The 12960-nt window shown below is 42.9% G+C and overlaps 1 protein-coding gene across 2 annotated transcripts in view; it reads right to left on the bottom strand.

The window, feature by feature from the left end:
- Positions 1 to 12960, bottom strand: part of diaph2 (diaphanous-related formin 2) — a 397085-nt gene that overhangs the window by 354545 nt on the left and 29580 nt on the right. For both annotated transcript variants that reach the window (XM_036548047.1, XM_036548046.1), the window contains exon 6: positions 10333 to 10353. In XM_036548047.1, the coding sequence (XP_036403940.1) occupies positions 10333 to 10353 (21 nt within the window). The remainder of the gene's footprint in view (positions 1 to 10332; positions 10354 to 12960) is intronic.

Genomic DNA, 12960 nt, shown 5'->3' on the forward strand with positions numbered 1-12960 from the left:
TATGTCCTCATATCAATCAACTGAATCTTTCAGAAAGTATCAATCCCTTCCTTGATAGTTCCTAGATAGTTATATGTGCTGACAAAAATATGACAACTGAATATTTTTTCTTTGGTTTGAAGTGGTCAGTGTTCCTTACAACGCTTAAACGTGGTAAAAACAGTAACTGATTAATGTTTTCAATGTACTGTCACTTTGAGAGAGTGTATGGGATGTTTATGGGAGCCCTGTGGTAAAGCTTCTGAATTGTCCTAAGAGAGATTCACTGCTTTCTGATGAGGACCCATGTCAGATCAATGTGGAGAAACCATAAGTATGAAGTAATTAATTTTATTCTTTTTATTCTTTACAATTCCTAACTCTGCGCCTTTACCATCATTAAGAAATTCTCATGTGCATGCATATCTTGGCTGTCTAATGTTTCCCAGATCATTCTGTTCCCTACACAAACAAATGCATACACCTCTTCCTTTTTCACTTCTCTCATGTTATACATAATGGTTAAAGTAACAGTATTAAAAATTTCTCTTTCAGATCAAATATGCTGAAAAACTTTCATTATAAAATTCATCAAACCAGCCTCCATGCAACAGACACAATTAACTCTGCAAAATTAATAAAAAAAAATGGGAATAAAAACTTCACAATTCACTGCCTCTTTCAGTCTTTGATGATCATTAATAAATATAATTATACTGAACAAAGAGCAGTGTGGGGTAACAGCGGCTTCTGACAGAGACCCAATTGTTATTATTATGAACCGTTAATTACATTTAATGTAAGAAAAAAATAAAGCGTCATTTTCATTTTCAAGTCCCCGTTTTCACATTGTTGCCGCACACGGTTCTTTTCTTCTTTCCCCAATTCAGCCCTTTTTAATACCATAGACACGATGTTCCATCTCTTTTTGTCTTGCCGTTCTGCATTTTGCACAAAGCCACATCTTAATTCACTGCTCCATGAGAAATACAGACACAAGGAGGCCCGCTGGACTATTGGTCCCTTTGGTATCAAATATTCTGGATAGATTTAATGACATGCTATGCTACCATCTTCAGTCCTCTACCTAATTCTACATTTGTATTTCTGTCTGAATTTAACTGGACATATTTGACAGACAGTTATATATACTTTGGGGTATGGAGCTTATTTGGATACTGTCAGACACATTACACATTCATTAGCTTCCTTCAGTTCCTGAAGCTCTTCATTCCTTGAAAGCCATTTTTCCAGTTCATATGCATCAATTTAATTTTTAAAAGTTGTGGGTAAAGTAGATGGCATCAAAAGTTCTCTCGCGGTAGACACTTGTACCGCACTATTCCACAGAGGACTTGACACAAAGAATGTTAAGAAAAAAAAATAAAGCACAACTACAGTAATTGGTTTTTGAATAATGGAATTCATTACAGTTACACAGCTTGTTCAGAAATGCAAACTGAGGGAAAAAAAACACTCACTAGAGGTTTGGATTGATCTGCTTAAACAAAACCACGGGGAGATGAAAGGCGAATTCAAATGACAATTTTAGAATCCTTGGTTCATTTATTCTAGAAACTAAAAGATGCTGCTTGCATAATTGTGAAGACAACTTGTGAACTTCTACCCCCCCCCCCCCCTGCTCCTATCTGTATTGTTGTAACTCCAAATGTGCTTGGAATGCGCTTGGATGTGCAAAGGAACGTGTCCAAACTAAAGGAGATTGAGTGGATAGGAATTCTAACCCCAGAGACTGAAGGGGTCCATTGTAACACAGTGACAGGACAGCACTGCCTGTAGAGAAGGTTTGCAGGATGGGCCTGAAGAAATGTATATACTGGGAGACAACACAAGTGTTGCTATGTTTTTCATTGTAGTTCTTCACGTCCTTGTTGATGGGTAACTTCTGTTTGAGGAGGCAATGGGGTGCAACATGTCCGCTCTGACTGCAGAACAAGGGCAAACAGCTGAGCCTGCCCGGTCTTCCTCACCGGAAGTCTTTATGACACAGCTGCTGCAGGCCATCTCAAACCAGATTTACATCCTCAGCACACTTTCATCTGGGAAGACTCCATATAAGCATTAACAACTGAGCCTGCTCACAGCACACACTTAACTCCTGGCCTCAGCCATCATGCATATTATGTCAGACACACCCTGCCCGATTAGGTTCTGCTTCTGCTGACAGGACATAATCCAAGCTAAATGTCATTTATGTCACACTGTAAAAGAAAGAAAAAAAACACTTGCATCACCTTAAATCAATCTTGCTGTGGATTGGACTACTCTGCTGTCAAGTATGGCAAAGCTGTTATACACGGGTTTTGTTTTGTTTTTTTTCTGCAAAAAAATATTTTTCTAACGCATTGTTTTGGCAGAGAAAACCTGAGGAAAAAAAAAAAAACAAGAATGCCATATGGTTGCATTTTAAAAATTGATGCACAGTGTTAGCGCTAGCACCTGAACCGGGGGCAGAGTGGCTCCGCGGCATATGTGAGGAGCATGGAGATGCCTCTGCCACTCCGTCGCCAGCAGATGAGGAATAATTCAATGAACCAACAGATCGCTGCCGGAGCCACGCTACTCCGCCGCAGATTTTAGTAGCTTGTAATTATTCCTGGACTATCGTCTCAAATGCAATCTTGCTGGAAGTACATTAAAAGTGACATCGCAGTAGAACTGGCCCACAAGCGTGACTGCTTGCTTTTTTTTTTTTTTTTTTGAGAGAGCTTGTGTTATGGCACAATCGTCTCACTGGCGCCGGTATAAATTATTCAGATCTGATTGCATAAGCGTGCAGTCAATAACGTGCACGCAGTCAATAACCTGCAGAGACCGTGCATGCTTTCACGATGTCTACAACTACATCCGAGGAGTTAATAACCTGGGGAAATAAAATGTAGTTAAAAGCTAATTGTCACCTTTGATGTCAATACTTGCTCAGCTCAGGAACTGCAATGTATACTGAGGTAAATATATGGATCTATGAGAAGTCAATCTGAATGCCACACGCAGACATTTCACACTTATTTTCTTCTTTAAAGATCAGGCTTCTCACAACAGCTTATGCCATTCCCTGTAGAACCCCTTCACATGAGGAAAGGTATTTAAATGGCATTACAGACAGACACAGTTGTGAGCAGGGCCTGAGAGAACTGCATTAGGTCAATTCCATGGCAACAATGTGGCATTTTCTCTCCTGTTTGCAAGCGATTTCTCTCACCGCTGTACATCTGCTGCCATCTAGTGGTCACAAGAGTCTCATCAGCAGGAGCCGCAGAGCAACTCTACCGAAACCGGCAGTCTCTTTGGGGAAAAAAGGCAATGAAATGCAGGGTTTTATGAAGCACTGACGCTTGATCTGTGCACGTACAAAGAACAAACACATTTATACAGAGGAGGAGCTAGGGAGTTAGACTTGTTTGTTTTCTTGAAGCAGAAGGTTATGGGTAGGTGCTCTGTAATGCAGACACAGATGCCATTAAAACTTAAAAGCTATGTTTTCTGGGGCCGATTTCTCCTTGGCTCTTAAAAAAACTGCAATGTGGACAATATAACGTCTCTGATCTGGCCTCAATCAAGCCACAAATCATTGCAGTTTACCCATTCAGGTATCACTCTAAGTGCTGTTGATGAAGAAATAATGATTGCTTTCTCTGCTACATGGAGGTGGGAGAAATGTGAAATCTCACAGCGGAGGAGACACTCTCTAAGAAGAGGCGGATTAGACTACCAGGGCAGGGCTGCTCCTCAAAGCCACATTCCCAGAGGATTACTGCATTGACATGGCCTTTAACCCCAGGCGGAAATAACCTTGGTTGACCCCAATGCGTCCTCAGACCGGTCTCCCTATGGTGCAATGGTTCTCAATGTTGATCGTAGAGAAACAATCAATAATAGCAGCCACAATGCCTAAGACAGCCACAACTTCATGTCTGCTATGAACTGTACTCTTACTGACACAGCATTTAAAATGGTTGCTAAACAAGTTGCCTTTGCACAACCTTACTGGATCGGACTGGGCAGGACTACAGCATGCAAAACCCCAGGAGTGAGACAGGCAGCATAATCAAATGGCCAAACAGGAGGCCCACATTGACACATTACAATTCCATGTAAGATAAGATACTGGTAAAAATGAACTTAGACACAAGACGCTAACAACTCAGCACTGAGGACTTATATCTCTATAACAAAAAAAAGTATCTTGCTGCTTCGTAAACAGTTCAAGCAGATGCTGTAACTGCAATGCATAATGCATACAAAGTGCTGGGTTGTGAAAACATGTAATAAGGTTTACTGTGCCAAATGCAGCCTTTAGGAGCGTCCTGTGGAGAGAGCGGTGTTGTTGAGCACACTGGAGCAGCAGGGAAGAACCCTCAGCACTGGGGCAATATGCCTCTGACAGGGTACGCAGCCCTCAGCAGGCGACATTACACACGCACACACAGCGCAACCGGGCTCTCACTCCCCACCTCCTCAAAGTGAGCATTAAAAATGGGACATTTCTATCCCATAATGCCATCTTGCTTCCTGCCATGGGCGACAGATTACCCTCAACAGAGGCGAACGTGAAGGGACAAGTAGACTGGCCAGCTGTGTCTGACAGGGCCACTGGGGGAACCTGACGCCCCCTCTGCATTCCTGTAGGACTGGGTGGCTCGGCTCTCGCCCAGTACTCAGTAGCGGGAGAGGAGCCAGCTGTGGCACTCAGGCTCACCAGACATCAGAGCAGAAAGGGCCGGCATGGCAGTAAGCGGCTGGGGCCTGCCGCGGCACTCAGGCCTTCCTCCCCATTTCCCCCCCGTGAGAGCGCGGCGGCAACTCTCCGCTCTCCTTTCATCTTGTCCTAGGTGTAATGGGATCCATCCATCGCTCCCCTTCTGATCACTCTCTGGCTGTGTCAGTCTGTCTCCGAGAGGAGCTCCATGTGGCGTAAACGCAGTGCACCTTGCGCCAAGTTAATCACAACTTTCTCTCTCTCTCTGTCTCTGCAGCGCACGTCACAGCGGCTGAATGGGGACGTCTTACATTGCCATGTCTTATGAAGAAAGCCAATCAGACTCCGTCAGAGGACAGCCACTGTGCTGTGTGCTCAGAGTGGTGCGTCAAAGTAGGGACTGTACAGGAGAGAAGCCCAAACTCATTTAGAATCCTGTTTAATTCAATTCCTGGAGACTATATTTAAATCCCCTTGCCCTCCTGTATCCCATACATGCGGCCTGCATTCAGCGAGAATGGATACAATATAAATAATCCTTTATGAAACGTCGCCAAATTGTATTAAAGGTGAATCAATCACAGCTCACTTGACATTTCTGAATTAGTGCTTGACTGAAAAGCATTAAAACTGTATGCAAAAAGGTGTGTGCGCACCAAATAACCGCCGCTGCATTAATAAAGTTCTGGGGAAAAGGACACACATCAAAATGAATATTGTTTTATTGTCGATCCATCCTCATCCCTCTGCAACTTTAATATAACTGATTTCCCATGGCAAACATAAATAGAGCCCCTGATCTTGCATCTCGGAATGATATTCCTCAGTGCAAATGTAACTTTATAAAACAGTGCAGTTCAGAGATGCTCCTGGAGAGAACCAGCATCACCCCCTATGAACTGAGGAGGAAAGAGGCTCACAATAAATAATAATCAGACACAAGGAGAGAGAAACAAAGCCCTTCAATAATATGATTCAGACGCTTTCAATAATACGACTCAAAGAGTGAAGAAGCCTCCAGCTGTCCTGCGACCTTGCCATGTCTCTGAGTGTCTCCGTCTCCATTTATCAAAGACAGATCACGATTTGAACAGTACGGTACACGGCCAGCCGCTCTGAAACAGTCAATTACAAAACTTTACATTGCAAGCATTTCATCGCAACGATGACAATTACCTATATCTGATCAGAAATGATCCCTCATGGCCGGAAACCCTGAGCACTCTGCATGTGCACTTTTCTGGATGGTTCTAAAGGTGTGCTCATCATGCCAGTCAGTTTGGATTATGTTAGCCTGCCCAGAGGGTAATACCTCCACTAAAGAGGCAACTGTCACCAAACAAGCACTTTTAAGCACATAGCACAGTCATACTAACCACTAGCACTAGCACATACTCAACATACTCAACACTAAAAAAGGCATATTTACATACTGCTGTGTGATACAATAAGCTGAAACTGCCAAAGCCAGCTGTGCGGAGGTTGAAGCGGCACAAAGGTGCAAATGTTTTGGTTGGCCAAACATTTCTGGGAAGCACTGCCAATCACAGCACATGGCCTGCACCAATTAGGCAATAATGCACTCCTGCAGGCAGTCATGCTGATGGATTGCCATTAAAAATAATGCTCTTCAATCAATTCAAGTCATGGGTTGGTGCATTGTCTCAGCAATGATACTGAAAAAGGAGAAACCTAGGGAAAATGTGAAAGCTACATTATCCCTTTTGGAAGCATCATCTCATGAGTACCATATTATACACTGTGTACAATCGTCATTGGTGAATCCATGCAAAGGGTGTGTAGTCCCCAATGGGTGGGGGAAACTTTCTAACATTTATAACCTGCAAACCTTTTCCAGCATCTGGACTCAGCCCGTCACAAATTGCCAAAGAAAGGTAAGTACCGTCAAAAAGGTTTAAAGTTGTTCTTGCCAATAATGAGGAAACACTTTTAAAACAATTTCCTATTTACAACTCCCTGGAATCCTAATTAAAACTCATAGCTGTCAAAACCTGTACCTCCCCGCTGTCACCTGAGAAGCAGAAGTGCACATGCTATTGATTCATTTTTCATTGCTTATTTTGAAGGTGCCAAGGACATGTGCCACATCGTATCTGCTCAACTCTCCCAGCACAGCCAACGTTAATGGACTCTTTGAAAGCAACTATAGCTGGGGGGGGGGGGGGCAGGGAGAGGACAAGGCAAAGCAGGCTGGCCTTGATTTAAATAGCAAAACTGTATGGACACAGCCTTTACAACACACCCTCATTTCTAGTGCCGAGCCAAGGAATGAAAAGATTGCCAGTGAATCTGCTCTGACCGGGCTTTAAGCAGCCAGCTGCAATGCGAATGAGGTGATGATGGGCCTTGGAGTACACACAAGCTGGATACAAAGTCTACCCACAGAACAAGTGGAAAGCAATGCACAAATGTCAAGGATACTTTTCACTTGCCAGGCACAGTCTCCTCCAAGCAGAAACAAAACAAAAAACACAACAACCAAAAAAAAAAAAAAAATCCTGCTCCGCTGAAATGAGGATTGTTTAAGTTTCACTTCACCTTGTAAATGCAACAAAGAAGCCGGGCAAGGGCAATGAAGCTTTTCACGTTCCACTCGGCTCAAGGGCACCCGGGAATTTATCTGAAAAATTGTCAAGACTCAACCTTGCTAATATGGTTTCACGTGCATATCTAATTAAGACCTTAACATGAACGGCAACTACCATGGAAATTGAAGATGAATCCAAAAGGAAATGTCTCCTTGGAAATACCAAGAAGATGGCCCCCGCGACACCAATTACAATACGCGTGACATGCCAACCGAGCCGCTTTTCCCAGAGTTTCGTTCCATCAGAGACCAACTGAACCGCAGCTAGCCACCTTCTCACAGGGTTTGCAATGCTGGCTATTTATACATTACGCACAGTCATTTGGGAGTTCCTGAGAAGCGGCTAGTAAACGACCCTCACATTCTCCTTCATACCAGGCCTGTTGTGAGCAACGTAACAGCATGTGACCAGGTCACTAGACAGGGCTCTGTTCATCTTAAACTGTGCACAAGGCCTGCTGCTCCTCTGGGATGGTCTGACAGCCATTTAATATGGCTCTGCTCTAACTCTGCGAAAAGAGGTCACTCTTAAAAACTTGTCCTGGTAATTGTTTAAGTGAAAAGGTCAGGACTGTCTCCCAGCATGGGGGAAAAAACAAGCTCTGTCCATTATTTTCCCAGATAAAAGGACTATTCTTTAAACCTGCTGTACTGTCATGAATACCACTTCTAATCCCCAAGGCCTGACATTTTTTTTACTTCTGTCCCCATGGACAATTCTGTGTTTGCCAGGGTGTTTCCATGGTAACAACTGATGTCAGATAGGGCAGACCGGTCTTGTGGATGTCTGTCTTTGCCCAGTACATGAGGCTTAGTTTAAGGTTTAAGTATTAAAATTGATTGCTTTATTCATTGTCAGTAGTGGATAAAAGTTACAACTAAGTCTGGAGATCACTGCCCTGGTTACAGCGCCCTCTCTGGCCGCAGGGTATATCATCTGCACAGCTGGATTATGCCTGGCACCGTGATGGCATTGCCATTTTATATAAGTGCAAGAGGCCAGTCTTGTACAAATACACTACGAGGCCTGTCAAAGAGGAGAAGCGGAAGTGGGAATGAAGTGTCCATCACTCTGGCTTTGAAGCACCGGCAACATACGCCACCGATCAATCAAGGACAGCACCGCCTGCCAGCAGGCATCTCTGTGGTCAGCTGCGCCAGGGCCCTCGTCCTCTCCCTCACAACAAAGCGAAGGAGAGGATGAGATTCAGCACACGGACAAACCTGGCCAGACTAAATTACAGCAGCACCTCCCCCCCTCCCTCCCCCTCCTGCGCACTACCTGGAGAAGATGCCAGAGAGATTTCATGCTCGAGACGGAGGAATAAATGCTGCCCCCCCCCCACCTCACCCCACACCATGGGCTCCCTTGATGCTGCGCTGACAGCGTGCAAATGGCAATCCGCCAGGCGAGCCGGCCTCACCCTTCCCAGGCTTGCTAACAGGCTGCGTGATGGAGGGACGACTTTCTTCCATTTCAACCGCGGATGGAGTCTCCGAAATGACAGCTCCCGACTCCTCCACCGCACTCCGCCCGGCAGGGCACCTATCTGGGTCAAAGGTCGAGGTCTACCAGGCCACTCAGAGGGCATCAAGTTTCTGTCTCCTGCATGCTGAGAAACTTTTTTTTTTTTTTTTTTCTTTTAAGAGAGACAGAACCGTCTGAATAGCACAACGTGAGCTTATTTCAAATACCTGTTGCGATACCTCTCCGTATCCTACTATTGACTTTCTCAGAAACACACAGCTTTCTGCGAATTCTTCTGAACTCCGAAACTCCGAAACTTCAAACTCTTAATTCATCAAAACCATGCCTTTTCTGTGCTGCTCAAACGTAGCACCAGTATTATTAAAACCACTGTAATGACACTGCATAAAAAATAAAAAAAAAAAAAGAGAGAGGATTGAATATTTAGGAGGAGTTTCCCCACTGTTGCTCTGCAGGGCGCCTGTCCAGATGTACAGGAGGTGCCTTGCTTTACTCCATGAGCTGCTGTGCCGTCACCCTCCGTCAGTGTTGCCAATGCAATAGAACGCCATTAGAAGTGACAATTCACACTTGCCAGAGTAATAACAGTATTTCTCCAAAAACGAGCGCACAGCCTCACAAAGCCAACAGGGCTCCACTTTGTGAAAAATTGCCAGAGCAAATCTGCTATTACCGCATTACAGTGCAGAGAAATGAGAAACATCAGCATCACTTGGACAGTATGCATTTATAAAGATTATTAGGGCCATTTAAAAGCCTACTGAGGGGGGAAGCAAAGTGACAACAACAACAAAAACAACAATGAACATTTCTACGTTGGCACTGACATGTCTTAATGTTGTGGAACAAACAAAAAGCGTGTCTACAAAAAAAATATAAAGATATTCAAGACAAAAGCAAACGCATTGCTCAGAATATCCAAAGGCGGAATTAAGACAGCTATGTTTATGGCTGGAAAAATGTATTCAATATCTTTTTCTGTTGTTCAATCAGAGAACGGGGTGTGTGTGTGTGTGCATGAGTGTGTGAGTGTGAAATCAAATTAAGGGATACATTCTCAATGTTCTGTCTGAAGGAAACAGTGAACACAATGCAAGTCATTTAGATGCAATGCGTTCAAACAAACAGATTCTACATAGCAGATTATGATTATAGCAGATTATTCACGTGCAAGCCATTGCTCACTGCTGCTGTTGGAATATTTAAATGCTAATATGCAATTGCCTGTGATACATTTCAATGAAAGACAGTTTAAATGAACAAAGGGCCCCCAAGTTCATATTTGGTTGCATAATTCAGAAATCCCTTCTTGGAAAGCATTCCCATTTACGTGCATACATTACACAGACAATTCATGGCCTCCCAAATTGCAGCCTATTAGCAATATTAATGCTGAAAATAAAACCTCAGCCATAAAAATGACCTTAGCTGTGCATTCCATGGGAAATCACTGCCTCTTTTCAAAGGGGAGGAGAACAACAGACACAGGTGATAAAAAAAACACGACTCATAAGCAAATAAATAGTCGCTACTTACCGCAACTTTGCTCCCAGTTATCTGCATGCAGCGGTCAGCGGAGAGGAGTTAATGTGCAAAAAGACACAAACAGCACAATCATTAGTAGGCCAGAGCTTCACCTGTCTCTGTTTTGTACAATGTTGCAGGTTTTTTTTTTTTTTTTTTTTTTTTTTAGCGCACCCTGATTTAACATGTTACACTCTACCCTGCCTGCTGCGCACTCCAAAGTGCAGAGAGCGTAAGGAGCAGCACAAAGTGCAGGGAGACTGGAAAGACAATGTCTGTGATTTTGACAGCAGCTTTGTGCCTTGGCGTGACACAATCTCGCTTGACCTTTCAGTGACTCATTTCCCCCCAAAAAAAACTGGCCGGATTAAAAGAAGCTACACGCTTCAATGTCTCATACATTTTTTTTTTTAAATCCCTTCATTACTGGGAGATCACGGAGGAGGGCTGGAAGAAAGATGCCATTGTGGTAAAAAATAATGCAGTGATTTTTTCCAAACATCAGTACCTACACTGATGTAAACAGGTTCTACAAAGTCAGAGGGGCAGCACTGCATCAGTATTGAGCGGGGGTGTCACTTTCCAGAATAAGTCGTTCAATGAGAGAAAGTGCCAAAAAAGTAACCGATTTCAAAGCTCTCACTGCTGTCTCAGTGTATACATAGACAATCTTTACGAAATCCAATTGTTTTGAGCTGATCGATATGTACCGAATTAACCCAAAATGACCCCTCTTCCACAGTGATCCATGGGGCTGAAAACACCCCAAAAGACCAAAATCAATCACCCGTCAGTTGCGGTTTATTTCATGTGTCAGATTTGCACACCGCGACCCTCGAGACAATACAGTCAGCGTGATTTTTGTGTATTAACCTTGTTACCTGTCAATAGCATTACCCTTAGAATCTGTGAGCATTTTTCTATTACTGAGACGGGGGGGGGGTTGTCAAGAAGGGTGTCTGACAGCGGAGTCAATTTATTCCACGAGCACGCTGCTCTTCATTCAAGGCACAGTGCAAGCGCCCCATTAACAGCCTGCTCACAGGAAGTCACAAAGTCCTTGCAAATCAAGACATTTTCAGGTTCATCGTCTTCAACGCTTCACTTCTCTCTCTCTCTGCAATCAGAGTTTATGGGGCTACCGTAAAATCCCATGGTCACGTGGGACGGTGGGTTCTTCGTAGCCTTCCTTTCATGCTTACATGTGCGTTGTGTACTCTTCAGTGCTGTGGCATTCTGGGAACTTTTTTCAGTATGCTATGTTTGGACTGAGACAGAGTGACAGAGCAGTCGGGAAGGTTTTTTTTTTTTTTGTTTTGTTTTGTTTTTTACCCCAACAACAAGGATCGTCATTTGTCTTAATAGACAGCAAACACTTGTATCCGGCTGATTTGTTGTTTTAAAGCTTAATCAAAACAACAGACATTATCGTGAAACCTATAAAACACCCAGGAAGGGGTCTGAGAGGGAAATGCAATTATTGCAATTTATATAAATATCACAGAGAAACACTCTGCTGCTCTCTGAATACTGTCATATGATATCTGTCACTTCCTCAAAATCATACAGCAATAATCTTAATGCTAAAATCTGCTATAGTGTGATATGCAAATGATGCTCTGAAGTAGTCCATAATGATATGTCTCCCGTAAACAAACTCCAGACAACAGCTTTCCAATCCTGTGATGTTTATTTATTTCATTACATCCATTATAATATTTATCAGGCATTATCATGATATTACTGTTTGCTTATTTATTTTGTTCGGATAAGAACAGGCTTTTCAAGCGGGAGTAGTCATCTACTAACAGAAAATCGGTCAAGCTTGATTATGGCGCTGCATGGCATACTCATTTGCGGCTGAATTAATCAGTAAGAATTATTATCTATTGACTTCTATGGATCACATGAGGAGATTGCCAGGTATCATAGCAACATACAGTTTGCGAGCTGACTGCACAAAGACATTGCAAATTCACCCCCAAACACCTTGCCATTATGCTCCTCATGGTCCCATGAAACAATGAGCATTTGAATTAAACAGGGAAATAATCTGTCACATGAAATTAAGCAAAGTTAGTGTTTTTTCATCACACTGGGGGAAAATGGAGGTGTTAGCGCGAGAGGCATGCGTTGGCATATTTGACATTCATGTACATTTGTCAGAAAGAAAGCGCATCATGCAAAGTTAATGGTCAAGGACGATCACAGCAGCGGCAAAGCGGCATTCTGTGTTGTACAAAGCTAATATTCAGATGAACGGGGTCAATGCAATACACGTCTCCTTTGAAAAGACATTACAGTTTGTATTGGGGGATTTGAAGGCCTCCTGAAGAGAGAGATTCTCCATCTTGGCTTTTGATAAAACAGAGGTCATTTTGAAAGAGAGTGAATTCCAAGGAGCCTTGCTTGGAAAGAATACACTGACAAAAAATAATAATAATAATAATATTAATAATAGTAATAAAATAAAAGTCTTTATTCCCAATTATATTGTTTTTGGCCAGTACAGGTGAAACATTAAACGATTAATATAAAATTAATATAAAAAGATGGGTAACATACAGCAGTGTGTAAATATATATATATATATATATATATATATATATATATATATATACACATATATACGTGTGTGTG

The sequence above is a fragment of the Megalops cyprinoides genome, chromosome 16, assembly GCF_013368585.1.
Source record: "Megalops cyprinoides isolate fMegCyp1 chromosome 16, fMegCyp1.pri, whole genome shotgun sequence".
Classification (NCBI taxonomy): domain Eukaryota; kingdom Metazoa; phylum Chordata; class Actinopteri; order Elopiformes; family Megalopidae; genus Megalops; species Megalops cyprinoides.